At 47.4% G+C, this 27750-nt stretch overlaps 1 protein-coding gene and 7 non-coding genes across 9 annotated transcripts; 1 reads left to right on the plus strand and 7 right to left on the minus strand.

Moving 5' to 3' along the window:
• Window positions 1–170: 170 nt before the first annotated feature.
• TRNAI-AAU (transfer RNA isoleucine (anticodon AAU)) lies at window positions 171–244 on the minus strand. The gene has a single exon. It is a non-coding gene; the product is annotated as a tRNA-Ile (tRNA).
• A 530-nt stretch (window positions 245–774) lies between these two features.
• TRNAV-CAC (transfer RNA valine (anticodon CAC)) lies at window positions 775–847 on the minus strand. The gene has a single exon. It is a non-coding gene; the product is annotated as a tRNA-Val (tRNA).
• A 1065-nt stretch (window positions 848–1912) lies between these two features.
• Window positions 1913–1986, plus strand: TRNAI-AAU (transfer RNA isoleucine (anticodon AAU)). The gene has a single exon. It is a non-coding gene; the product is annotated as a tRNA-Ile (tRNA).
• A 648-nt stretch (window positions 1987–2634) lies between these two features.
• On the minus strand, window positions 2635–2707 carry TRNAR-ACG (transfer RNA arginine (anticodon ACG)). The gene has a single exon. It is a non-coding gene; the product is annotated as a tRNA-Arg (tRNA).
• A 9093-nt stretch (window positions 2708–11800) lies between these two features.
• Window positions 11801–11873, minus strand: TRNAV-UAC (transfer RNA valine (anticodon UAC)). The gene has a single exon. It is a non-coding gene; the product is annotated as a tRNA-Val (tRNA).
• Window positions 11874–14166: 2293 nt separating this feature from the next.
• On the minus strand, window positions 14167–14240 carry TRNAT-AGU (transfer RNA threonine (anticodon AGU)). Its single transcript has one exon. It is a non-coding gene; the product is annotated as a tRNA-Thr (tRNA).
• A 3295-nt stretch (window positions 14241–17535) lies between these two features.
• On the minus strand, window positions 17536–17609 carry TRNAI-AAU (transfer RNA isoleucine (anticodon AAU)). Its single transcript has one exon. It is a non-coding gene; the product is annotated as a tRNA-Ile (tRNA).
• Window positions 17610–19570: 1961 nt separating this feature from the next.
• PRSS16 (serine protease 16) lies at window positions 19571–26924 on the minus strand. Of its 2 annotated transcripts, XM_010818498.4 has the most exons (13): window positions 26822–26924; window positions 26003–26210; window positions 25766–25926; window positions 24823–24922; window positions 24552–24681; window positions 22886–23009; window positions 22576–22653; window positions 22444–22491; window positions 21689–21991; window positions 20695–20836; window positions 20198–20377; window positions 19973–20118; window positions 19571–19855 (listed from the first exon to the last, which is right to left on the minus strand). In XM_010818498.4, the coding sequence occupies exons 2-13, from the start codon at window positions 26070–26072 to the stop codon at window positions 19787–19789; spliced, it is 1551 nt and encodes a 516-aa protein (XP_010816800.1). In that variant the 5' UTR covers window positions 26073–26210; window positions 26822–26924; the 3' UTR covers window positions 19571–19786. The 2 variants fall into 2 exon arrangements, with proteins under 2 accessions (XP_010816800.1, XP_059736629.1); XM_059880646.1 differs by lacking the exon at window positions 26822–26924 and having other exon boundaries at window positions 26003–26469.
• Between the last annotated feature and the right edge of the window lie 826 nt (window positions 26925–27750).

Consider the following 27750-nt stretch of genomic DNA (forward strand, 5'->3'; position numbering starts at 1 on the left):
GACAGCATCCTCCAGGAGAGGGTGGAGGACTGACGAGCCTGGCGTCCCGACGGGACAGGCACAACCGCAAGGGGACTCTAGGCACTATTCTCAGGGCTGTGTAGGTTAAGAGGCAAGTTTTCTCGGAAAACAGTTGGCAGCCTCCTGGAGGAGGTGACCAAAGAGAACAGTGGCCCGTACGGGGATCGAACCCGCGACCTTGGCGTTATTAGCACCACGCTCTAACCAACTGAGCTAACCGGCCCCTGACTGCGTGAGTCCTCTTCTCTTCTTCCTTTCCTCTTACGGCCCCCGCCTCCCCCTCCAAAATGTCAAGTTCCAACTGACCCTTACTGTTGCTTCTCTTAAGAGAGTTTCGTCATTGTCGTTGCCTTCCATCCTCAGTCAAAAGAACGAGACGCTTTCTCGGAGAAGAAAACCAAAGGAAAAGAAGGCACAATTGGTTTTCGGTCGTATTCCTTGACGTGAACGAGGAAACCGAAGGTTTTCGGAGGAAGCTGCGGTCTACGGCCCGGGGAATCCATGGAAGAATTTGCTGTTTGTGTAAAAGGCTCGCAGAAAGCGCCTTAAGCTGGGCTGAGTGCAGGCTCTGCCGTACGAGATGGAATACGGTGCCTGAAGACTATTCCGATGGGTCGGATCGTCGGTAGTTCCCCCAGGTTTACCGGTGAGACTCGGTGGGAGTTCGGAAGCCTCCTCAACTACCGAGTTTCTCGGAAGGTTCCTGAGAGGTTCCGGAGAACGGTTCAAAACGCAAACTCCGAAGAGCGAGGCTGTTCCCGCCCGGTTTCGAACCGGGGACCTTTCGCGTGTGAGGCGAACGTGATAACCACTACACTACGGAAACTTGCTTTCTCGGCTCCTTGATCATGTTTTCCCTCCCCGGCTGATGGTGTCCAAGCGGGAAAGGAGATTCCCGGCTAGCCCAAGCTGGCCACACCGAATCGGTTTTCTCTTTCAGGAAATGGTCGACGTTAGTGCGCCCTCCTATCACGACCAACAATGCTACAGTCAATGAGTCACACTAAGCAAATACTACCTCTAAGCGAAGAATTCCTTGCCAAAGGCAGAGCAGACGTTTTAGGCAGCGTCCGGGTACAGTAGATGTCGGAGAACTGCTCGATTTTGTCTTATGTGGGTTTGTGTGACCTTAGGAAGTTCTGTGATCACCATCTCTTGAGTGCCAGAAAAAGATTGCAATGACTGAAGACGATTCAATGATCCTGGTTGAAAAGTAAGCGCGATTCGGTGCCCTTGAACTCTAGCAGCTGCCCATTCTGTGACGGGCAGTGTTTGGCTGATAGAAACCGAGGGGCGGAGAGGGGCAAATGCCCACTGATCTGCCAGGCAGTCCTTACTTGTCCCCCCTGACCTCAGTTCTGTGCCAGTTGAGCACAAATCAACCAGAGTCAGACTAGAATTGCTGTGGTCGGTAACATCCTCAAGGCACTAACACTGCTGTTGTAGATATCATCAGTAACATCCAAAGTCAGTTTGTTTCTCCGGGGCAAGCTGAGCTAACGAATCTCCGAGCCGTGGACTACGAGGGCAGCGAACGGTAAACCGGAAACATCCTGAATCCTGACATGTCAAAAGTCGGTGATCAATCCCAGATTCTTTGGTCTTCCGCTTGAAACAAACAAACAAACAGACAGAGAAGACAGACAGACAGACAGACAACAACAAAACACCGCTAACTGAAAGACCAAGAGGGAGTGGACGTGAGGCTCGTCTCCTGCTCCCTCGCTTGGCGGCCTTTGGTCCAAAGGGCTGCTGTCCGAGTTTGGCTTTGTGTGCAGAGGTCACAGCAGATGTTTGTTGGGTTACGCGTGGAACAGCTCTCCGAGGACCACGAAAAAGAAGTGTAACCGCGGCAAACAGAGGTCTTAAGTTGTAGAGCAAGACTTGTCATGGCCGGTTAGCTCAGTTGGTTAGAGCGTGGTGCTAATAACGCCAAGGTCGCGGGTTCGATCCCCGTACGGGCCAAGGGGACTTTTGCTCCTTATCACTCAAGGTGTTACCTGTTTGAACCCTGGAGTTGTATGTAATGTAACTTGGGTTGCTTAAAAAAAAAAAAAAAAATAGCGTGTTACTCCTCCCTCTTGAAACTGTCCTACCGGCGCTCTTCTGGAAGTCGGGGTGCAGGGCCAGCTCCGATATCCGGTGCCCAACACCCTGGGCTTTCTTGGATTTAACGTTTCCTCAGTCAAAGCCACTCTTCTTTCTATTAGGAAGAGGGGAGGGCGTGGTGAAGGGTAACCCAGTGGGAATAAGTGGCGAAGACACTTGCCGAGCCTTCTTCCTTCCTACGTTCCATCTCTTTCTTGTTCCTCGTCCTCCTCTTCTTTTTTCTTAAAGCCTGTTTGATGTGAAACTCAGTACAGGTGTCCCTATGTGGTCCTTTCCCCCTCCGTATTTGCTGTGGGAGATCGAAACCAGAAAATGCTTGATTGTGGATGTTCCAGTGATCGCAATCACTTGAAGGGTCCTTCGGACTCCCACAAGACGTAGGATGGCCCCACGGGGTAACAAGAAGCAAGGCTGAGGGAGCTTTTCGTAGCGCTTGTGAGCCGCCAAAGCTTGGAGAGTTGGGGTGTGGTTCAAGTGCAGGAAGATCAGTTGTGCAAAAGGTTTCGAGCCAGCCAGGAGTCGAACCTAGAATCTTCTGATCCGTAGTCAGACGCGTTATCCATTGCGCCACTGGCCCCCTGCGACGAGAGGGCTTAAGCATGTCTATTTCAATGAGGCCTCCGAAGTCGCTGGTTCTGCTATGAAGATAGAAATAACCCCGAAACTGATGACTCCCACCGATTCTCTTCATTTGGGGTTAGTGTACGTACTACAACGTTGCTTTCCATGTCTACATTTTGGATTACAAGCAAATTTAACCCTTAGGACTTTCCGTACATGATAGAAAGAAGTCACTCCTTGAGAGCAAGTTTTCTGCTGGGAGTGCTCTTGGTTAATTTCTGCTACCTGTTAATCTGGCGTGCTTCCACCTCCCTCATCTATTCTATACTTCTTTGGGGCCCTGATGATGCGTCTGCGGATGGTTACTGACTGCCCTGTATTCTCTTTAATTAAGTGTTTTAAAAATAAAGTACACTTATTTGGTTTGGAAGTGCATTTGGCCCTAAGAATCACATTCTACTCCTCTTACTGTTAAGAGTAGTTAATACTCCCTAAGAGGGAGAATCATGGCCAAATTCTATGATAAATCATGCGTCGGATAAAAGCATGCAGAAGTCAATGGTAAAGGCAAAAAGAGGCAAGAAGGCAGGAAAGGTATACTCAAAGGTGCAGAAACCACATTAGGCAGAGACTGCTGGAATTCAGGAAATGATTTAATACCACACAAAATTTAAACAGGCAGACATGCTCTCTTTAGACAGCGTGGTTATATGTTTCTTTTTGTTTTCAAGTTGGGCATAAGGAACACGTCAAAATATACAACTGCCTTGAGAGAAGGATGTTGGATGTTGAGAGAGACAGGGCATAGTAATGTTCTTGATGGCACAAACTTGGAATCCAGAATGCAACGCTTTCTCACCCCAGCATTGCCATCTGTTGCCTAACTGGCCTTTGCAATAAAAGACCAGGTGTACAGAAGCTAACAGAAATGTGAAGATTTATGCAGAAAGCTTTGGGGAAGTTTTATCTGAAGGAGTGATGATGGAGGGGAAGTTTCGAGGTTGAGGAGATCGTAACTAGGAACAGAGGGGGAACAAATAATATATTCACAAGTCTCTGGGAAATGAGAGGACAGGGTGGTGGGGAGAGAAGGGGGCAGTGAAGTGTGAAATGAAGCTGGAGACATAGGAGAGGCCATGGAGAGGATTTGAGGCCATAAGCTTAAGGGTCATGTCATAAAATAGGTCTCAGATGTTCAGGTGGCAGGCGACCCTTTCAGAAACACCGCTTCCTGCCTTTCATCCATTTGTCCTCTCAAAGTTCACAGAATCTGAGATCTAGTCTGATCTAATCTGAGTAAAAGTCAGCTAAAATTCCCCCAAATATTGGAGAAAACTCCCAGGCACTCAAACCACGCAGCCCCCTTTAGACCGCAGCGGGCAACAGCGGTGGTCCCGGTGGACAGCCCGGCCAATCCGCCCGACTCCCTCAGTTAGAATTTCAGGGATCTGCCACCCCCGGGTGCTGAGCTCCACCAGCGCAGAGGCAATGGGAGTGCAGACATCGAGGTATCACTTCCCTGAACGCGGGAGCCCCCGTTTTGCAGTCTGTACTCAGGTGTCAAGGGAAATAATCAACAAGCAGTCTATACCCGGAACAGAAGAAAAAGCGTGAATCAAGCCAAACTAAGGACGATAGCCCCGTGTGAGTGTCTCTCACTTATTCTGATGAACGGCTCCGGAGAAACACGGTTTTCAGCAGTTTTATACCGTGTCTATTTACATAGATTGATTATATATATTTATATAGGTTGATGTCGACATTCTAGGAATCAGCAAACTGAAATGGACTGGAATGGGTGAATTTAACTCAGATGACCATTATATCTACTACTGCGGGCAGGAATCCCTCAGAAGAAATGGAGTGGCCATCATGGTCAACAAGAGAGTCCGAAATGCAGTACTTGCATGCAATCTCAAAAACGACAGAATGATCTCTGTTCGTTTCCAAGGCAAACCATTCAATATCACAGTAAGCCAAGACTATGCCCCAACCAGAAACGCTGAAGAAGCTGAAGTTGAACGGTTCTATGAAGACCTACAAGACCTTTTAGAACTAACACCCAAAAAAAGATGTCCTTTGCATTATAGGGGACTGGAATGCAAAAGCAGGAAGTCAAGAAACACCTGGGGTAACAGGCAAATTTGGCCTTGGAATACGGAATGAAGCAGGGCAAAGACTAATAGAGTTTTGCCAAGAAAATGCACTGGTCAGAACAAACACCCTCTTCCAACAACACAAGAGAAGACTCTATACATGGACATCACCAGATGGTCAACACCGAAAGCAGATTGATTATATTCTTTGCAGCCAAAGATGGAGAAGCTCTATACAGTCAGCAAAAACAAGACCAGGAGCTGACTGTGGCTCAGACCACGAACTCCTTATTGCCAAATTCAGACTGAAATTGAAGAAAGTAGGGAAAAACACTAGACCATTCAGGTATGACCTAAATCAAATCCCTTATGATTATAGAGTGGAAGTGAGAAATAGATTTAAGGGCCTAGATCTGATAGATAGAGTGCCTGATGAACTATGGAATGAGGTTCATGACATTGTACAGGAGACAGGGATCAAGACCATTCCCATAGAAAAGAAATGCAAAAAAGCAAAATGGCTGCCTGGGGAGGCCTTACAAATAGCTGTGAAAAGAAGAGAAGTGAGAAGCAAAGGAGAAAAGGAAAGATATAAACATCTGAATGCTGAGTTCCAAAGAATAGCAAGAAGAGATAAGAAAGCCTTCTTCAGCGATCAACACAAAGAAATAGAGGAAAACAACAGAATGGGAAAGACTAGGGATCTCTTCAAGAAAATCAGAGATACCAAAGGAACATTTCATGCAAAGATGAGCTCGATAAAGGACAGAAATGGTATGGACCTAACAGAAGCAGAGGATATTAAGAAGAGATGGCAAGAATGCACAGAAGAACTGTACAAAAAAGATCTTCACGACCCAGGTAATCACGATGGTGTGATCACTGACCTAGAGCCAGACATCCTGGAATGTGAAGTCAAGTGGGCCTTACAAAACATCACTACGAACAAAGCTAGTGGAGGTGATGGAATTCCAGTTGAGCTATTCCAAATCCTGAAAGATGATGCTGTGAAAGTGCTGCACTCAATATGCCAGCAAATTTGGAAAACTCAGCAGTGGCCACAGGACTGGAAAAGGTCAGTTTTCATTCCAATCCCAAAGAAAGGCAATGCCAAAGAATGCTCAAACTACCACACAATTGCACTCATCTCACACGCTGGTAAAATAATGCTCAAAATTCTCCAAGCCAGGCTTCAGCAATATGTGAACCGTGAACTTCCTGATGTTCAAGCTGGTTTTAGAAAAGGCAGAGGAACCAGAGATCAAATTGCCAACATCTGCTGGATCATGGAAAAAACAAGAGAGTTCCAGAAAAACATATACTTCTGCTTTATTGACCATGCCAAAGCCTTTGACTGTGTGGATCACAATAAACTGTGGACAATTCTGAAAGAGATGGGAATACCAGACCACCTGATCTGCCTCTTGAGAAATTTGTATGCAGGTCAGGAAGCAACAGTTAGAACTGGACATGAAACAACAGACTGGTTCCAAATAGGAAAAGGAGTACGTCAAGGCTGTATATTGTCACCCTGCTTATTTAACTTCTATGCAGAGTACATCATGAGAAACGCCGGACTGGAAGAAACACAAGCTGGAATCAAGATTGCCGGGAGAAATATCAAGAACCTCAGATATGCAGATGACACCACCCTTATGGCAGAAAGTGAAGAGGAACTCAAAAGCCTCTTGATGAAAGTGAAAGTGGAGAGTGAAAAAGTTGGCTTAAAGCTCAACATTCAGAAAACGAAGATCATGGCATCCGGTCCCACCACTTCATGGGAAATAGATGGGGAAACAGTGGAAACAGTGTCAGACTTTATTTTTCTGGGCTCCAAAATCACTACAGATGGTGACTGCAGCCATGAAATTAAAAGACGCTTACTCCTTGGAAGGAAAGTTATGACCAACCTAGATAGCATATTCAAAAGCAGAGACATTACTTTGCCAGCAAAGGTGCGTCTAGTCAAGGCTATGGTTTTTCCTGTGGTCATGTATGGATGTGAGAGTTGGACTGTGAAGAAGGCTGAGCGCCGAAGAATTGATGCTTTTGAACTGTGGTGTTGGAGAAGACTCTTGAGAGTCCCTTGGACTGCAAGGAGATCCAACCAGTCCATTCTGAAGGAGATCAGCCCTGGGATTTCTTTGGAAGGAATGATGCTAAAGCTGAAACTCCAGTACTTTGGCCACCTCATGTGAAGAATTGACTCATTGGAAAGGACTCTGATGCTGGGAGGGATTGGGGGCAGGAGGAGAAGGGGATGACAGAGGATGAGATGGCTGGATGGCATCGCTGACTCGATGGACGTGAGTCTGAGTGAACTCTGGGAGTTGGTGATGGACAGGGAGTGCTGGCGTGCTGCCATTCATGGGGTCGCAAAGAGTCGGACACGACTGAGCGACTGATCTGATCTGATCTGATAGTCTTTGCAGCCAAAGATGGAGAAGCTCTATACAGTCAGCAAAAACAAGATCGGGAGCTGACTGTGGCTCAGATCATGAACTCCTTATTGCAATTTTCAGACTTAAATTGAAGAAAGCAGGGAAAAGCACTAGGCCATTCAGGTATGACCTAAATCAAATCCCTTATGATTATACAACAGAAGTGACAAATAGATTCAAGGGATTAGAATATGACAGACAGAGTGCCTGAAGAACTGTGGACAGAGGTTGGTGACATTGGACAGGAGGCAGTGATCGAGACCATCCCCAAGAAAAAGAAATGCAAAAAGGCAGAATGGTTGTCTGAGGAGGCCTTACAAATAGCTGAGAAAAGAAGAGAAGTGAAAGGCAAAGGAGAAAAAGAAAGATATACCCATTTGAATGCAGAGCTCCAAAGAATAGCTAGGAGAGATAAGAAAGCCTTCCTCAGTGGTCAATGCAAAGAAATAGAGGAAAACAATAGCATGGGAAAGACTAGAAAGTTAGAGATACCAAGGGAACATTTCATGCAAAGATGGGCACAATAAAGGACAGAAATGGTATGGACCTAACAGAAGCAGAAGATATTAAGAAGAGGTGGCAAGAATACACAGAAGAACTATACAAAAAAATATCTTCATGAGCCAGATAACCACGATGGTGTGATCATTCACCTAGAACCAGACATCCTGGAATGGGAAGTCAAGTGGGGCTTAGGAAGCACCACTATGAACAAAGCTAGTGGAGGTAATGGAATTCCAGTTGAGCTATTTCAAATCCTAAAAGGTGATGCTGTGAAAGTGCTGCACCCAATCGGACAGCAAATGTGGAAATCTCAGCAGAGGCCCCAGGACTGGAAAAGGTCAGTTTTCATTCCAGTCCCAAAGAAAGGCAGTGCCAAAGAATATTCAAACTACCACACAATTGCACTCATCTCACACGCTAGCAATGTAATGCTCAAAATTCTCCAAGCCAGGCTTCAACAGGACGTGAGCTGTGAACTTCCAGATGTTGAAGCTGGATTTAGAAAAGGCAGAGGAACCAGAGATCAAATTGTCAACATCTGGTGGATCATTGAAAAAGCAGGAGAATTCTAGAAAAACATCTACTTCTGCTTTATTGACTACGCCAAAGCCTTGGACTGTGTGGATCACAAGAAACTGTGGGGAATTCTTCAAGAGATGGGAATACCAGACCACTTGACCTGCCTCCTGAGAAACTGTATGCAGGTCAAGAAGCAACAGTTAGAACCGGACATGGAACAGCAGAGTGGTTCCAAATCGGGAAAAGAGTACGTCGAGGCTGTATATTGTCACCCTGCTTATTTAAGGTCTACGCAGAGTACATCATGCGAAGTGCTGGGCTGGATGAAGCACAAGCTGGAATCAAGATTGCCGGGGGAAACATCAATAACCTCAAATATGCAGATGACACCACCCTTATGGCAGAAAGCAAAGAACTAAAGAGCCTCTTGATGAAAGTGAAAGAGGAGAGTGAAAAAGATGGCTTAAACCTCAACATTCAGAAAACGAAGATCATGGCATCCGGTCCCATCACTTCATGGCAAATAGATGGGAAACAATGGAAACAGTGAGAGGGGGCTCACTCTCACTGTTTTGGGGGTCTCCAAAATCACTGCAGATGGGTTGCTGACTGCAGCCATGGAATTAAAAGATGCCTGCTCCTTGGAAGAAAAGCTATGACCAGCGTAGACAGCATATTTAAAAGCAGAGACATTACTTTGCTGACAAAGGCCCGTCTAGTCAAAGCTATGGTTTTTCCAGTAGTCATGTATGGATGTGAGAGGTGGACTATAAAGAAAGCTGGGCACCAAACAACTGATGCTTTAGCACTGTGATGTTGGAGAAGCTTCTTGAGAGTCCCTTGGACTGCAGGAAGTTCCAACCAGTCTATCCTAAAGGAAATCAGTCCTGAACATCCATTGGAAAGACTGATGCTGAAGCTGAAGCTCCAATATTTTGGCCACCTGATGTGAAGAACTGACTCATTGGGAAAGAACCTGATGCTGGGTAAGATTGAAGGCAGGAGGCGAAGGGGATGACAGAGGATGAGGTGGTTGGATGGCATCACCGACTTGATGGACATGATTTTGGGCAAGCTCCAGGAGTTGGTGATGGACAGGGAAGCCTGGTGTGCTGCGGTTCATGGGGTGGCAAAAAGTTGGACTCGACTGAGCAAGTGAACTGAACTGATTCCTTGTCAGAACAAAAAAACATCAAAAGTGAAATGGCACATTCCTTAAAGGTTTCAAAAAAAAAAAAAAAAAAAGGCAGATCAGCCAGTTCACATCAGATTAGTCTGGCCCAGGCACCTGGGAAATACTACTAGTGCTCACCTCTCAGGGAGAAAGGCATTTAAGCTTTACCTTTAAAACAGACTTTTTTTTTTTTTTTTTTGCCTTTCATTAGGCACGAACATATGTAAGCCAGCATGACTTTCCCATACCTCAACATGTGACCATTTCTTTCAAAACCATCTAGTAGAAATACAGATTTTATTTTCTTGGGCTCCAAAATCACTGTGGATGATGACTGCAGCCACAAAATTAAAAGACACTTGCTCCTTGGAAGAAAAGCTATGAGATACCTAGAAAGCGGATTAAAAGGCAGAGACAGCATTTTGCCAATGAAGATCCCTCTCTCTGGTCAAAGCTATGGTATTTCCAGCAGTCTTTTAGGGATGAGAGAGTTGGACCATAAAGAGGGCTGAGCGTGGAACTGTGCTGGAGAAGCCTCTTGAGGGTCCCTTGGACTGCAAGGAGATCAAACCAGTCAATCATAAAGGAAATCAACCTTGAATATTCATTGGAAGGACCGATGCTGAAGCCGAAGCTCGAATGTTTTGGCCACCTGATGTGAAGAGCTGACTCACTGGAAAAGACCCTGACGTTGGGAAAAATTGAGGGCAGGAGGAGAAAGGGGACAGAGGATGATCTGATTGGATGGCATCATCGACACAGCGGACATGAATTTGAGCAAACTCTGGGAGATAGTGAAGGGCAGGGAAACCTGGCGTGCTGCAATCCGTGGGGTCCCGTAGAGTGGGACGCGACTTAGCGACTGAACAGCAGCAACAACGGAAATACCATGTGCGGTATTTTATGTGTTTTTTAAATTAAAAAAAAAAAAAAGTCTGTCCCTAAAATACACGCGCCACCGACTCAATGTACCATTAAAACATTTCCCCCTGTCCTTTCTCACTTGTGAGAAATCCCTCACTCGGCCCGGCAAATCCAAAGCGCGCTGTTCATGGTCCTGACTCCGGGAATAGTTCTGGTTTCCCGGGGGCGACGCGGACCTTCTCCGCCTGCCCGTCGCGAGCTTCGTGTTGATCTGGATGCCGAGTCCCCGAACCGTCCGAGAAGAGCCGCTGCTGGCCTAGATACCCTGCCTGCGAGGGTCCCCAGGCCCCGTTCCGTGTGTGTCTGTCCCACAGCCTTGTCTCGAAACACACACGCAGACAAACGCACCTCCACTCCATTCCGATCTCAACCTGGGACTGTTCTGTGCCTAAATGGAACTGTCTTTTGAACCCGGGGAAGCGACGGGTCTGTGCGACTGAAGGACAACCCGTGGCAGAATGTGACCAGTCCGCCCAGGCAAACCTAGGTGGGTGGGTAATTGGGTCCGGCTGCAGATGACCGCGTGCTGCCTTCCGCGTGCTGTCATCCGCGTGCAGATGACCCAAGCTCCCGGCAAAGGGGCGAGTCGGCGTCGACCGCGTGGTGGAAACATTTGAGCAGAGATTCGGATCCAGGCGGACTACGGAATAATTCTCTGAGGGTACTGGTGGGGATCTGCACGTGGACCCGGGGAATTAGGAGAAAAAGGAAAGGACAGTGAGATTAAGCAACGGTCTCCACCCGACACAAGATCTCCGTGTAGTTTCTGGGGACAGGAAACTTCTGATTCATTGCTTCCATCCCCTCCGCCATTCCTTTCCACCTTCTGCGCACACAGATTTTATGTCGAAGGTTTTTGAAAATATTTCTGGTACGGGGGGGAAAAATATTGCCAGAGATGGGAGACATCTGGAAACCTCCCCTTTTTTCCGTCTGTTGGTTTTAGCTTCTTGTTTGACTGATTGCATTCTTTCGTTGATTCACTTGTACTGCTGTAGGCCTACCTCAGTTGCTTCGGGCCAGCTGCTTGCATTTCAAATCATTTGCCCACAGGCTAACAGTGAAAGCGAAAACAATAAAGTTTGGTGAAGAAAATGTAGCGAAATACTTCCATGCATTTGAGATGAGCGACTATATGTTAGACAGGACAGAAGGCGCACTAAGCGTCCAGGACATAATAAGCACTAAGCTACCCCCGTACCTCACAAAATCCGACCCCTTTTTCCTCAAAATTGCTCTAGGAGAGAACATTATAGTTGACACATTGTAAAGCTGCTGGAGTCAGAGGAACGTCAAGAAATGTTAAACTACAGTATGTATTTTAAAAGGCCGTAGGTGAGAGCACGGGTGCTCTGAGGATACGTTGGAATCGGGAACCTTGGAGAGGGCAGCAAAATCCCAAGGAAATCTTTGCACTTGTCTATAAGACAGCAAAAGCCGGCGGCTTGGGCTGTTTCCGCCCGGTTTCGAACCGGGGACCTTTCGCGTGTAAGGCGAATGTGCTAACCGCTACACCACGGAAACGTCACGCCCGTATGAGGTATTACAAGTCCCATAAAACGGCATACTCGGTTCCTTGGTTGCTCCCCACTCCCCCCGCCCCCGGTCACGCCCCCAATCTAGTAATTTTGAATATTTCTCTTGCAGAATGTGTTCACTCGCGGTGCCTTGCTTTCCATCGTTTCAAAAACTTTTGCTAAAAGAATAATATCGAAATTCTATGGCTCATACTGCTACTGCTGCTGCTAAGTCGCTTCAGTCGTGTCCGACTCTGTGCGACCCCATAGACGGCAGCCTACCAGGCTCCCCACCAAACCTAACTCAGTGGTGGGGGTGGTTTAGTCGCTAAGTCGTGTCCGACTCTTGCCACCCCATGGACTGTAGTCTGCCAGGCTCCTCTGTCCATGGGATTCTCCAGGCTGGACATCTGGAAACAACCCACTGGAGTGGGGATGTTCCCGACCCAGAGATCAAAGCCGGGTCTCCCGCATTGCAGGCAGATTCTTTACCGCCTGAGCTAGGAGGGAGCAGAGTCCAAACACCTTCCCAAACATCAGGCAGGGTGTCCTCAGGTTCCAAGGGCATTTGATTACGAGCAACAACCCGATACTGTCCTGTGCCTTTGATTTCCACCTCTCTTCCTCATCGTCGGAGCCAGAACACAACGCACAGAGTCCTGAAGACCACCGAACTTCCGAGAGGGCCAAACTCGCCTTGGAGGAGACTGCCGAGCGGGGTTGGGATGGCCTGTGCCCTCTTGACTCTGAGAAAGGAGTGCCAAAAGGAGCAGTGTTTGGGAATTCATGGGACTGGATTTTGCGCCGGAATAAGTCGAGGTGGGAGGCATCAGTCAACTTATTATCCAGCGTCACTCACACTGCCCTGGAACGACTGTGCTTTGAGCGATCTGAATCTGTTCAACAGATGCCCACCTTGCCTCTCCTTTGTTTTTCTCTTCATTTCACCTGACCTTCCTCATTGTATTTTCCCTCTTCTCAGTACTTCCCTCGAGGACCAGGAAGGTGCTCAGCAGCGAAATTGTAGTCTTTCATTAAATCCCATGTGAGAAATTCCTGATTTCTTTGCATCAGCTCTGCATCGGCATCTTTCACAAATAGCAGCGCTGAGAGCTCCTGCTCTCAGCAAAACTAAAACTAGGATTGGTCACAACGTTGCAGGAAACAGAGTCGAGAGACAATATTTCCCAATCAGCAAGTTTGGGATTTAGTTTCCCATAATTTGATTAGAAGTTTATTTTTAAGCCAGTAAGGAGTAGCCCCACCATGTACCCAATCCTGACCCTACCAGATGTCCTGAAAAATTATGCAAGCAACTCAAAGGGCCCTTTGAGGTATGTGACTCCTGAACGCACAAAGGCTTTTCGGATCAAAATGTACTTTTTAAACAGTTGAAGTTCATAAACAAAGAATGCTTTAAAAAGTCAGTTTGCCCGCACCTTAAAAAAAAAAAAAAAGAATATAATTTTGTGTATTTTGTCATTGACTATTCTTTATCCTCTTTTAGATATAACCTCAGTTCTTCTCCTTCCAAAATTTCCAGTATCGTCAAGAGTCCATTTCACATCGAAAAGAGGAAACAGTTACAACACAACTTGATTCACACTACCGTAATTTATATTAGAATGTCTTTCCTCTTCTTTTATTTCTTTTGATTTCATTTCATTCACTAAGGATAAATGAGTAAAAACAATGCTGGATTACCTAGTGATTCAGGAAGACAGCTGCAACATATGAAAGTGCAGAACTTGAAAACACACCCACTGAACTAGACCAGTAAGTCTCTGGCCTTGCTTCATGAAGTATCGTCCATGGAACAGGAGTGTAGCGTCTGAGATTGTAGAGATGCTGACTTTCAGGCCCCTGTTGCAGATGCAGTTATTTAAAACCCTCGTTATAATGGATCACACCAGGTCATTCACATGCCCATAAAATTTTGAGAAGCGCGACTGTAAGGCACTACTAAAGTTGGTGCCAAATCGGGGTGGTGGGAGTTCGCGGGGGAGGGGGTGGCTCTGAAGAGGGACATGACAATTCAATGATTCCATGAAGAAAAACAAATGACTCCATTGTGGTAAAGGTTCTAGGAGGCAAACATAATTGAAGAGATCCCACAAAACCAAACTGGCAACTTCTGAGACCTGATCTAAAACGCGAAGGAAACACCGAGAGGCAGACCGTCTGAGAACCACCTTTTTATGGCTATCGGGAGAGCATTCCTAGTACTCCCGGGCTTGATGGGAGGTAAACAGATTTCATTTTTTAAACTTGTTTTGCTCTATTTAAAACAGTCTTGCCTGAGGCCCCGCTGGGATTTGAACCCAGGATCTCCTGTTTACTAGACAGGCGCTTTCACCAACTAAGCCACGGAGCCAGCTGCAGTTGACCCTTGGTTCCTAACATTATTTGAAGGAGTTTTCGCTTTCCTGGCTCACCAATGCATTTCTCAAGAACTTAAGATCAACACTACAATCTCAGGACTCTTTCTCAAAATTTCTATCAAGTCTTTTACCCTCTCTTGTCTGAAATATGCACAGAAGTTTACATGCTGAGCCAAGACAAGAAAAACCTTCTGAACCTCTGAACCCTTGAAATCGATAGCCAAGTCGTTTGACTTTTGCACCTTCCTATGGGAGATACTTTTCACTTTCATGCATTGGAGACGGAAATGGCAACCCACTCCAGGCCAGTGTTCTTGCCTGGAGAGTCCCAGTGACGGCGGAGCCTGGTAGGCTGCCGTCTGTGGGGTCGCACAGAGTCGGACACGACTGAAATGACTTAACAGCAGCATGGGAGATACTAATACTTCTCCCTTTCGAATCTGTAAAAGGAAAACGATGGTGCTTATCAGTCTTGAAACATAGCATGAAATGGAGCGCTTGAAAGGACTTCACCACATCTTTTGCTACGCTCACTGTCAAAGAGCAGTATCTTACAAGAGAGGAGTGTGCCTGTTCATATTTATTTTAGAGCAACGTGGACGGTAAAGGCATGCAAAAGGGAAAAGGAAGGTAAGAATTCAGCAAATGTCAACATGCAAGAATGATGTTTGACACAGAAATACAGACAATTAAAACTTTGGTAGACATGTCTTACATTAAAAATGTCATCAAGTTCTTGACTTGTCTGAGTTCCTAAAATGGACACTTACTGCATAATTATCAGAGAATAGTCCTCTCCTCTGAGCATGAGGCAGTATGCGATGATGCTTTAGAGCTCAAACTCTGATGTCAGACTCCACTGATTCTTTGTTCCAAATCTGTCATTATACTCGTGACTTTGAGAAAATGTAAAACCTCTATTTATTATTTTTATTTACTCAAATTCTTTGAAGAGTGCTGGCAGGTAGTGTAGATTATTTCTAGCCTCAATCTATAAGACTGCTACAAGTGTTCTATATCTAGGCCGCATAAACAATACTGCTTCCACAGGTGCTAGTGAATAGTGTCAGGAAGCTGCCAGTATCTTTTGCAATAACAGACTTTTGTTTTGTGGTTTGTTTTTTTTTTTCCCCAACAACTGTAGCTTCTCGAGTACTTCTGTAAAGGTAGGTCACATTTTCCATTTATTTCTATTTGAAGAACTCCTTCATTGCAATCACATACTGCTATAGGATTACAATTTTTCTGCCTAATGTGATTGCACTTTATCAAGTATTTTGTGAATTAATGGGAAAACTAAGTTAAGTTAGGAACCACCTGCTGTTAAGCACATCAAAGGCTTAAAAATCAAAGCACACAAATAAGAATAAAACACACACACACACACACACACACACACACACAAGAAAACAAACCCACCTAACATTAAAGTAACCTTTGGTCTCCCAGTTCAAAAAAGAAGGGGTGAGTAATATTGCCTGGGCAAAGTATGATCTCTGTGACGACCCCACGGAAGAACAGTGAACTGGCCATTGTTCTGTCTGAAAATCTTGGATTGTGTCATGGGAACACAGGGCAAGACGGTCTTGCCCTTTATAATGGGCAAGATGTCACAAAGAGCAGTGGTTAAGATGTTTATTGACACAAATGGAAATATTTTCTGGCCAAGCTAGGAAAGAAAACATTTCAGGTGTTATTTGAAACTTTGTGAGAGAAACTCACCGAACTTCAAGTTCAATATACACCGTATAGCTCCATTTCAGATGTCTTTTACAGGCTGAAGACGAATGTCATTGGTCTGGTTTGCATTTCAGTGTGGGAATGGGACTCTGGGAGAATAATCTGCAGCATGTACCATCTTGCACAGGTCACCATGTAAATATTTCTGCATGTCCTTCACCAAAGAAGACATCAATCACATTCCTTCAGCTTTTAAGAACTGCCTGTCATGGACCTACTGCCCACCAGGCATTTGTCTCAACTCTGATTTAAGTGGTGGGAAACAGACACATTTCCTATGCGAATTTTGAAACACAAATTTTTATTTTGGAGTATATTTAGAAAAGTTGCAAAAACAATAGAGTTTCTTTGTACCCATTTCAGAGTTTCCTTTAATTAGCTTCTTGGGTTACCACGGTACCTTTATTAAAGCCAAGAAACCAACACTGCTACTTTAATAATAACTAAACTCATGTATTTGTGTGTGTCACATCTGTTCTTACACTAATGTCTTCCCCCCCCCCACCCACGGGATCCCACATTGCATTCAGCCTCCTCTGGTCTGTGATTATTTCTTGGTGCGGATGAATTATTTTTATCCGGTATTTTTATGACTATCTTCCAGTCTAGGTTTGTCTGATAGTTTTCACACGAAGGCCTGGGCTACAGGTTTCTGGACGAGACCACAGAGATGAAGTACTTGTCCCATCACTTCCTATCAGATGTGACTTGATAGGAGGATAGCTTACCATTAGTGATGCCAACCTTGATCACTTTTAAGGGAGTGTTTGCTGTTTTTCTCCCTGGTGAAGTTTCTTCCTATGTTTTCCTACTTCTTCCTGGATATTTAGAAGCTAGTCGGTCAGGATGGCCCATATTCCAGAAGGGAGAGGTTAAATCTCCATCTCCTGGTGGGTTGGTGGAGAATAGTTCCAACCTTAGTTGGAATGCATCAGTAAGAAAAATACATCCCTTCTCCTGTATTCATTGATTTACTTATTTAATCACTGATTTATAACAGTACGGACTCATGAATACATATTTTATACTTAGTTTGCATCATTATCTCAAACTATATTATTTGTTGTTCAAAGTGTTTCAGGTTTGGCCATTGATGGCTCCAGCTCATAAAGAGACAGCTGACAAAACTGCTTCCTTCCTGCTGTGTTTGTATCAATAGAGTTTTTTCACATAGCATTTGAAAAACCTTGTTTCATCTTTTGCTGATCTAGTTAAGACTCAAGTGTGGAAATGTAGAAAGTGTAGATGGTTTCATAGTCTATTTTAGGAGGAAAATAATCCAGTAAGGTCAGTTTCTTTGCTGGAATCAGTTACCCTGTGGATCAAAATGCGCCAAAGCGATGCTCTATGGCTTGCTGGGTCGCTGACTGCTATCCTTTCGTCCTGCAGATGCGAGTCAAACATGAGGAAAGATGTACGATTCCAGTGACAGTTCTCCCCGAGAGTTCCGTGTCCCAGACATGAACTGGGATGTAAGCGGTGAACCTAAAATGGATGAACCGTCACCTTCTGTGTGTAAGTGTGAAAAACGGTAGTCTTCACACAGCCTGGCCCGTACGGGGATCGAACCCGCGACCTTGGCGTTATTAGCACCACGCTCTAACCAACTGAGCTAACCGGCCAGACATGGGAGCGTGAGATCGTGTTTATGCTATTAAAAGAAAAGGTATCAATACGGCTTTTCCGGGAGCTGGAAAAGGAATACAGTGAACCCAAACGACCACAAACTAATACTCAAAGAAAGAAGAAATCGCATTCTTCCTCTCCCCCATCGTGGAATTAGGGGGAAACAAAGAGGAATTCTTAGTATTTGGCGTGAATGAACTCTATTTCCTGAGGACTGAGGTAATCAAAACTGTGGCAAACCTGCCTTAGAGGTAGGCCTGGCACCACAGCCACATTGATAGGGAGGCTCTGAGAATACTTGAGGAGACGAGGTAGCCCAGGACAAACCCCAAAGCCATTAAGTAATAAATGGAGAAGCTTGCAAATAAGTATCCAGCAAAGTAGGAGGAAAATCAAGAGGAAGTGAAGATTGGAGGGTAGACCTCATTCTTTCATCTCTCGGCAGGAATCGAGCACCCATGACTGTCAGACCATGGTGCACACTGTTAAATGATGATGGGAATCACTGAGGCTAGACCTCAACATGAGGGGCTGTGGTTCAAGAGCAGCGTTTGTTACAGGGTAGCACCTGTGAGTCGGACACGACTGAGCGACTTCACTTTCACTTTTCACTTTCATGCATTGGAGAAGGAAATGGCAACCCACTCCAGGGCTCTTGCCTGGAGAATCCCAGGGACGGGGGAGCCTGGTGGGCTGCCGTCTATGGGGTCGCACAGAGTCGGACACGACTGAAGTGACTTAGCAGCAGCAGTAGCACCTGTGTTCTGCGCTAGGACTGATCCTCAGGAGAGAGAACAGTGTTACTCCTCAGGGTTTGGAGTCAAGAAAGGCAGGGAACGACCCCTCACAGAATGGGCTTTATGCCTCTGTTTCCACACTCCTGCCCATCCCTCCCCTCATCCCACTCGTCTTTACTTTCCCTCCACTTCCCAGCTTCCCAGAGGCACTCAGGCCCCTTGACTGGCTAACTCCTGGTCCTGGTGAGGGTTGAACCAACCTGTGAACATGGTATTGTTGGCCGTGCCAAGGCAGGCCAAGTAGGCCCCCGTGAGACTGGGTCTAATCTCTCAGAGATTAGGTGTCCTCAGCAGGAAGGCTTGATCAGAACCCTAAACCCCTTGGATTGGAAGCTGGACTTGCCCAAGCGTGACATTTGATTATGGGGAAAGATTGGTGAGTGAAAAAGAAGGAAAACTAAAAGACAGACAGAGAAAGACAAGGGTGAAGTGACAAGAAGAGCAGTAGAGGCAATGAGGAAGAGCCTAAGAGACGGAAACTGAGCCTCACGGAGAAAGCAAGATTGAGAAGATAGCAAAGGACAGGGAAAGTCTGAAGAGAGAGGAATAGGGGCCGAGAGAGAGTGAGAAAGAAAGTGACTAAAGGGATGCAGAGACCAAAAATGAGAGACAGAAATAGAGCAATGGAGATAAGTAAGGACAGAGCAAGCAAGAGGGGAGGAAAGTAGAAAGATACTGAATGAGCAACAAGGGCCGAGACAGAGACGAAGAGCAAGAAAGAGAACCAGACTAAGACACAGAGAGAGACAGAAATGAAGATATTCAGAGAAACAGGAGCAGATTGAGAGACAATTACAGACAGAGAGAGTTTGGAGACTGAGGGAGGAGGGTCCAGTGAGAGCAACAGTGAGAAGCAGAGACAGGTCAGGGTCTGAAGTCCAGAGACAGACAGGCAGCAAGGCATTCAGGCCAGTACTTGAACAGAATTTGAGCCTGAAGCTGATTTGCAGGGGGAGGAGATGAGCGTAAAGAGCCGTGTTTATTTGACATTTGACATTTAAAATAATGATATTCACATTGAGTTGTGGAGAAGGGAAGGGCTACCCACTCCAGTGTTCTTGTCTGGAGAATTCCATGAACAGAGGAGCCTGGCAGGCTACAGTCCACAGGGTCCCAAAGAGTAGGACACGACTTTGTGACTGAACAAAAATGACAGAACATTGAGAATAATCACTTAATTTATATAACTCTTTGTAACAAAGCACTTTTAGTCAGGAGTGAGGATTTTGCAGACATAGGATGGTTTTATGCAGGACAGTTGCCAATTGTGAATTCCTGGGAATTTCCTCTGTCAGAACAAGCTGCTTTTTCTTGTGGAATAAACGGATACATCCAGGAGTGAGGTGGCCCTTCTGGAGTTGGTGAGGGTGTAGGATTCAGACAGCACCCCTAACTTGGCTCTTCTTTGCCAGCCCAAGCCAGGTCTGCAGCTGCTGGGAGACTTTCTGTAGAGAGGTGGGGAGAATTTGGAAAGTTCAGACTCCAGCGCTAGTAGAGAGCAGGAACATGCAAATTAGCATGCAAATAATAATGCAAATCACTGAGAGCTTTTTCTCTCTTACCTGTCGCGCAAGGCGGAGGCTCGGGGAATCTGAGGGTCTCTCAGGTGCCATGTCCAAGCAATGAGAAGCACTAGGGATGAGAAGGGCTGGCTCGGAAGATCCCAAAGGCTGTGTTACACTTAGCACATGCCAGGGGTCTGTATCCCCTGGAAAGAAAGGAAAGGATGGTGTGTTGAGCCACAGCCAGGCAGACACTAAGGAGTCAAGTTCTGATGGCACACTCACCATTAATAAACAGCACTTGGGTGGCTCCTGGGGTCTGGCCACCATAATAGGAGTTGGTCTGGGCCACAGCCTGAGCTACAGATGAGGTTGAAAGCCCAAACACCTGTTCACATAGCTCAAGCTCGGAGGGCAGAGCTGGGAGCTGGGAGAAAGGGCACCCGGGGACCTCACAGGTGACGTCTGTGGAGAGAGGGATTCATCAATGTGGAGTATATAGCCAGCCCCCTACCTCTTTAATAATCATGTTCAGAGCTCTCCCCAGTGATGACTGAGACAGTTCCAGACCCTCCCTTCAGTGAGTTCACGGTCGTCTCAGAGATGCACTCAGCCCAAGACACTGATGGCCTAGAATGATCAGAGCTTGATAGAAAAATGTCTGGAGTGAGGTTGGGGGTGTCTCAGAAGGAGCATAATGAGCCTGGACCACCTTGAGATGGCTTGTCTGGGCACAGCAGAGACCGTATGTTTGGGAGGTGAGAGTTTGGCCAGTCACTCACAGTAGCCAAACTCGGTACAAGTTTGGTACAACCACTGCCGGTCACCCACGCTGGACACTTGGAGTTCTGTGACCCTCAGCTGTGCCACTGTCTCTGCTCGAGGAATGCTTAAACACCTCTGACCCAGGCTGTGTGTGACAACCTAAAGGACAATACACATACATATATGCAGACATACGTTCCTTGCCCCTGCAGCCCTGGGCACCCCCCACCCCTCCCACCCCCCCACCCCCGGGCCATCAAGCCAGGGCAGGGCGTGGAGCCATTGGTCCCTATGGGTCAAAGTCAGAAGTCAGAAGAGTGAGTTTCTGCGTTTTCCTGGGGTCACTGGTCAGAGGTGCTGGGGACCTAGGTCCCTATGGGTGAGAAATTAAGGTGCTAGATGACTAGGAACTTCTCATCTGTAAAGTTGATCTTGGGCAAGTGAGAATATCTTAGATCTCAGTTTCCTCAGTTGTGTGTGGGGACAATAGTAGTGTTTACTTGCTAGAACTATTTTAAGAATTCAATGAGATAATATATGTGAAACACACCGCACAGCATTTGGTGCAGACATCGATGGAAAAGTGATAGCTGGATTGTAGAGGCTGGAGTGCGAGGGAGTCTGAGGCTAGGAGCCCCGCTCTCTAGGAGAACTGTGTCCCGAGGACAACTGTGTCCCCTGGACTATTGTTTTTCCTTCATTCTACAAATACTATTTGAGAGTTTGCTGTGTGCCAGATTCTCTTGCAGGCCCCAGAAAGAGGACAGAACAATGTAGGCAAAATATTAAGCACAGTCGCTAACATCTGCCTACTGTGCTCCGGGCTCCCTGTTCCCTAGGGCATACTGCTCCTACCTCATTTCACCTCCGAGGTCCTTTTGAGATGTAATGCCCATTTTACACACGAGGAAACTAAGGTGCAGAAGGGTTTACTCTTGCCCAAGTTCACACAGCGGAGGTGGAGCAGGAATCCTCGCTCTGCTCATTCTTGGCGGTGCTTAGGGTTCTCACCTGCACTGCCCGACGAAGCCCGCGGTAGGGTGCAGAGCCGCTGCAGTTGCCCTTGCAGTTGCCCCGATCACCGAGGAGGAGTCTGCAGAGCTGTCGCACACTCAGGGGCGCTCCAGCTTGCCCATCGTACTGCACCGCACCTCCCACGAGTGCCTGCAGCGCCCCCAGAAGCTCGGCCTGGTCCTCAGCGCGCTCCAGAGACCCGCACGCTCCCAGCTCCACGCTCAGCGTTGCCCAAGCCCCTCTGCTCGCGCGCAGCCGCCGCTCCACCTCCGCAAAGGCTGCGGACGCCGCCGCCCGGCACTGCGGAGAGCGAAAGGCAGCGTTGGTGAAGACTTGGGCCCGGGGTTCGGCCTTTCCCTTTCCGTGACCCTCATCCTCCCTGGGCTCCCCACTTTTCCACATTCAGATTCATACAGGGGGCAGTTGAAACTCGCTTTTGCTCGAGGCCCCGCCCTCTTCCGGCTCCTCCTCCGGGCCGTCCCACCCCAGGCCCCGCCCACACAAATACAGCCTCCTGATAGGGTCGTCCGTCCTCAGACCCCGCCCCCGTATCAGCCCCGCCCCTGTAGGGTTCTCCCTTCTTGGTACCCAGACCCATCTTCAGCTCTCGCCTTCCCAAATTCACCCACCTCTCGGGGCTCCCAAGTCTCTGAGACCCCAACACCTTGCAAGCTTCAGCCGTTTTCTCTGGCCCCCATCCTCAAGGCCTTTTCTCTTTCCCTATCCCCCTCCGACTGGGCCCCAACTCATACCTCCAGGGATCCGCCAATCGCAGTGTTCATTAGGCTTCTAGACACCACCTAAAGTCCGGTCACGGAAGAATATCAGGTGATTCGCACCACCGAGGCCTTCCTCCCCCCGGGCCCACCGCCCGCCATCCTTACGTCATTATACTTGGAGAAATCCAGTATGGCCCGCACCGGAGCGGAAGAGGCGATGGAGGCAAAAAAGAGATGGGGAAACTGAGGGAGAACAAGTTATCAGCCTGGGGGCTGAAGGACTGGGATCCCATATCTGCCCGCCCCTGTGTCACTCACTCGTTGTGTGATCTTCTACACACTGAACTCTTACGAAGGCAGATTGGGATGGGGGATGGAGGGAGGAGGGTCTGGAAGGAGGTTTTCCTATTATCTGAGTTATGGACCTCGCAGTCCAAGTTCCTTGCCCCCAGTCCACCCAGAGGGGTCCCAGGACCTTTAGCCGGGCCCAGGCAGCCAGGGAGCCAGCATAGGAACCTCCGAAGCAGATCCAGGGGCTGGTCGAGGAGACGTTGAAGAGGCGGGAGAGTGTGAGGCGGGCAGAGGCCGCATCCGCCAGCCTAGGGTCAGAGGAGAGGCTGAGTCGGTTCCCATGGGTAGGAATCCCTGAAGATTCCCCGACTTACAGGCAGGGATCCAGAGACAAGAATGGAGAGAGCCTGGCCAGAAGCTAGGGTTTTTTTCTCATGAGGTATTTCTGAGGATTCCCCATACCTACACACTCATTTCCTCACAAGTGCCTAGATCAGGGGAGACTCATTTGGAAAGCTTCTACTCTTCACTTCCAGACTAGGTGGGAGAAGAAAAATCTTCAAGACAGTTTAGGTGAAAATCTAAATTATAGGAGGGATTGGAGACTATCAAAGAGAGCTACTCAGGAAGAGGAAGGGGCCTAGGCTGGATAGGTTAGGAGGTATTGGCGGAGAGGGAAACATGATTAGAAAAAGAGACAGATATTGGAATATATCTAACATCCTTCCTTTTTTTCTTTCCCTTTGGCAGTACCACAAGGCTTCTGGGATTTTAGTTCCCCAATTAGCAGTGATCGAACCCATGACCCCTTCAGTGGAATCGTGAAGCCCTAATCACCTAATCACCAGGGAATACCCTAGCATCTTTTTTTTTTTTTTAAATCCCAAATGCTTTCTCCTCTCCCTAACCTTTCTGAAACAGTTTGTAGTTAGTGTCATCCTACTGCAGTTGGAAACTAGTTTAGCTTGTGAAAAGATTAAGAGACAGAGAGGAATATACAGGCAGTGTGATACAGATGGGGACACAAAAAGATGGAGACAAGAGTGAGGCAGAGAAAGTCAGACTGATTACAGACAGATACAGAGATAGAAAGCAGAAAAGGGAGAGATAAGTCCTGGGGGGGACAATAAAGTAGGTGAGGGAGGAAAGAAAGAGAAGGGATTTGGTATAGGTGTAGGGTGCACTGAAGGAAGTGAGAGAGGGAGCTAGACAAATATCTGGGGGAAGCCCACTCTTTGAAGAAGGCAGAGTTCAAAGGCTCAAGGAAGCGATGTGCCTGCAAGTCTGGAGAACAGCAAGGACTTCAGTGTACCTGGAGCCCAGTAAGAGGGAGAGAGAGGCCAGAGAGCTAACTGGGGAGCCTCCAAAGCCAGCATAGGAGCTTCCAAAGCAGATCCAGAGGCTGGTGGAGGAGATGTTGCAAAGGTTTTGTCTTTGCTCTGAGTGCGATGAGAGACATGTGAGGGATTTGAGCCAGGAGAGAGATGATCTGGATTGTGGTCTAATGATCACTCTGGCTCTTCATCTGGAGAATAGACTGATGGGATCAAGGACAGAAAGGAAGCTGTGTCATCCACATAAGGGATTCTGGTATTCTGGACCAGCAGGTCATAGTGTGATAACAAAAGATAAGAATACAGTGGAAGAGGTGGAGAAATAAAGGATAGGGAGGGAGAGAGATGGAGAGACAGAAAAAGAAAGAATAAAACACTGAAAGACGGAGAAGAAAACATGGGACCAGGGACTCAGAGGTCAACTTTGGGCAATGGAAGAAGAGACAAAGATGTAGAGAAGCCAAAATATAGTCATCCTCAGTCCCATGACCCCAAACATCCCCTACCCCCACTCACGCATGGCGGCTGGACAAGAAGCGGAGCTGGGCCATGTCCAGCCCCTCAGCAGGTATACTCAGGCCATAAAATCTATGTTCCAGACTTATCACCAGGGCCCCCCAGATTGGGGCCAGATTTGCAGGGTGCCCTGTGAAGAGTCCAAAGGGGATATGTGTGAGGTGGGTGTCAACTCTTGCAAACCTCAGGCTTTACAGCACTTCACAGTATACAACTCCCCTTCCTCGCCTCCACCAGCTTCCCCCTGTCTTTCCTCATGCTTGCTTCTTACCTCTCATCACTGAACCAGGTCCAAGGCTGCCTTCACCCCCCAGATGCAGGAATACAGGTCCATCCTGGCTGGTCCAATGTTGGTCATTTACCCAGTACCGCTAAGAGGTGGGATGGGGAGGAAGAAATGGAATCGTGAGAGTTCTGACCTACTCTTTATTCCCTGTTCATTCTGGTCTCTTTCCCTAATGGATCTTTTTTATCTGACATTGACTTGTTTATTTACATGTTCATTTCTCTCCTGTTTGTCTCCTCATCTAGAATGTAATATCTGCAAGGGCAGATATTTTTTTCAGCTCTTTCACTTTGATAATCCCAGGGTCAAGAATAGTGGCTAGGAAGTGGTAGGCACTTGCTCTATATTGAGATAATTATTGTAGAATAATTAATGAATGCAGGTGGATTTAGAAATAAGGCCTGTGTGAGATGACCTTTGGAGACTGTGGGGAGAGCAAGTGTAAAAGAGTAGGTATAAAAGTGGTAAATCTGTTCATTCATTCAATACATATCTTCAAGTGCCTATTGTGAGCCGGGTCTGGTTCCAAAGCTGGTCCAGATTTTTGCTCCATATTGAGACTTGGTGGTGCATTTGGTGATTAATCTGAAGGACAGGGAGAAGGGGGGTGGTAGTGAGGGGCAATGAGGGAGTGAGAGTGAATGACAGGGAAAAGGAAAGACTGAAGGATAGGACCCAAGGACCAAAAAAAGTGGGAGGCTAAAGAAAGGAAGGGGAGACTGGGGGATAGAGGGCAAATCTAAGACACAGAGGGGCTAGACTAAAGGGCCATAGGGATACTGACAGCAGATATCAGGTAAGACTGATGGGGAGAGGACGAGGTGACAGAGGTGTAGAGATAGGAATAGAAAGCAGAGACTGAGAGGTGGAGTAGGGGGACTGAGAAGGGAGTAGGGTGGGCAGTGGATCTCCGCTCTCCTGGCCTTACCTGCAGGAAGGAGCGTCTGTCAGAGGCATTGAAGGGGTCCAGTGGCTGCTCCAACCACCCCTCTTTTGGGAGGGTCACAGAATCTGGGCCCAGCCCCAAGCCCAAGGCTGAGCTCTCCTGAAACCTCAGGATGTGCTCACCAAGGCGCCGAAGGAGGGAAGCTGTGGGACGTGGAGGGGAAAGAGTCAGGCCGGGGCTCCCCAAGGGGGCCTGGCCTGACTCTCAGGATCCTCCTACCTGGAGCTGAGGACGCCCAGAGGGAAACCAGGAGCAGAGGGCCCAGCCATGGTACAGGCCCGATGTCCATGCTGTCCAGTCCTTTGTGGGAGGGCTCTAGGGGCTATGTTCCCACCACTCACTCAAGACTTCCTCTATTGTCCGAAGGGCTGGCCTTTCAATTTATAGTCTTTGATCAGGAGCTCAGGTATGTTTGCAGACTCCTGTCCTGGAACAGGTCAAGCTTCTGTTGGAACCATTCAAGCAAGGCAGGGACGCCAGAGTCTGTATATAGAGCCCTGTGGCTGTGGCCCCTGGATATCCAATTCTCTCTCTGCTCTTGATTTTCTCCTCTCTTGTCCCTTGATCTCCCTTCCCTCTGGCCCTCAGTCTCCATGCCTGTGCCTCACTCTCCCCTCTCCTTCAGGGGCCATCTCTTTCTACCTCAGGAGCCCCTCTTTCCCCCACCCCGCCCTCCAGCATACTTTCAGTCCCCCTCATTTGCCCCAATATTCAGTCTGTTTGTCTCTTTGTTCCACAATTCTCTTTCCATCTTCTCTCTACTTCAGTCTCTCTCTTTCGTCTCTCTCTGTCTTTCATCTCTCTCTCTCTTTCAGTCTTGGCATGTCTATTTTCCAGTCTCCCCTTTTTTCCTGCTCCCTATCAATCTCATCCCCACCCTCTGATCCACAATCTCACCACTTTCCTTAGATCCCTTATAGCACTTTGAATATTTCTGCAGCAGCAGAATATTACTCCTACCTCAGAATGCTTGCCCCTGCTCCTCTCAACTCTATCTATTCCTATTTCTCCATAAATCTTCATGGCTTCCTCCCTCACCTCAGTCAGATCACTATTCAGAGTCCAGAAAGGGTCTTCCGTGGTCATCTCTTTAAAAATTGTCAAACCTGAGCTCGCCAGCCCCAAAGAACATCACAGTTACCTAGGGAGCCTGTTACACATGCAGATTTCTGGCCCTACTCCAGAGACTCTGATCCAATGCGCCTGGGTAGGAGCAGAGGACGCTGTGTGCCTACGAAGTTGCTTGTAGTAATTTTCTGGCAAACAGGACCAGGAATCGGGCAGGGAGCCCAGGGTAACAGTAGGGTCCTCATAAGAAAATAGAGTTGAGGATGAAACAGCCATCTTTGGCAATAACGAGGAAGCAGTTTAAAAAATCCTCCTCTGGAGCATCTTGACCAACAAGAGACAGAAAAACAAACAAGTGGGAGGCACTTGGTTGAAGCATCTACATCCACAGAGGCCAGAGCAGGGAGGCAGGACAGCTTCGAACTCAGAAGTCCACAGAAGGCACTGGGGAAGCATCCTCGACCTGCCGCTTTCTAGTTCAGTGACCCTGAGGAGGTTTTGTCACCTTTTAAAGGCTGTTTCTACATGGTGTTAACCACCATTCTCTGCCTCTTCCTACTCATGTCTTTGGTTCAAAGCACTGCCCTAATCCAAAGCTGAATGTACCCTGAAAACAACAGAACATTGAAATTAAAGAAGATCTAAGTAAATGGAAAGTTATCCTGTGTTCATGAGTTGGAATATTTTAAAATGTTAAGAAGGTATTAATAAAAGGGTCCAAATGGGCAGAGAAGGCAATGGCACCCCACTCCAGTACTCTTGCCTGGAAAATCCCATGGATGGAGGAGCCTGGAAGGCTGCAGTCTATGGGGTCGCTGAGGGTCAGACACGACTGAGCGACTTCACTTTCACTTTTCACTTTCATGCATTGGAGAAGGAAATGGCAACCCACTCCAGTG

Source organism: Bos taurus, chromosome 23 (assembly GCF_002263795.3).
Source record: "Bos taurus isolate L1 Dominette 01449 registration number 42190680 breed Hereford chromosome 23, ARS-UCD2.0, whole genome shotgun sequence".
NCBI classification, from domain to species: domain Eukaryota; kingdom Metazoa; phylum Chordata; class Mammalia; order Artiodactyla; family Bovidae; genus Bos; species Bos taurus.

Bases quoted from the DNA above. Each gene is read 5' to 3' on its own strand.
- PRSS16 (XM_010818498.4), bottom strand. From the start codon at position 26,072: ATGGACATCGGGCCTGTACCATGGCTGGGCCCTCTGCTCCTGGTTTCC. The intron at 24,682-24,822 runs GTAAGAAGCAAG...GACTCTTCACAG, and splicing joins ACCTGGTTCAGTGATGAGAG to GGCACCCTGCAAATCTGGCC. The intron at 23,010-24,551 runs GTGAGTGGGGGT...CTCTGACCCTAG, and splicing joins TTCTTGTCCAGCCGCCATGC to GCTGGCGGATGCGGCCTCTG.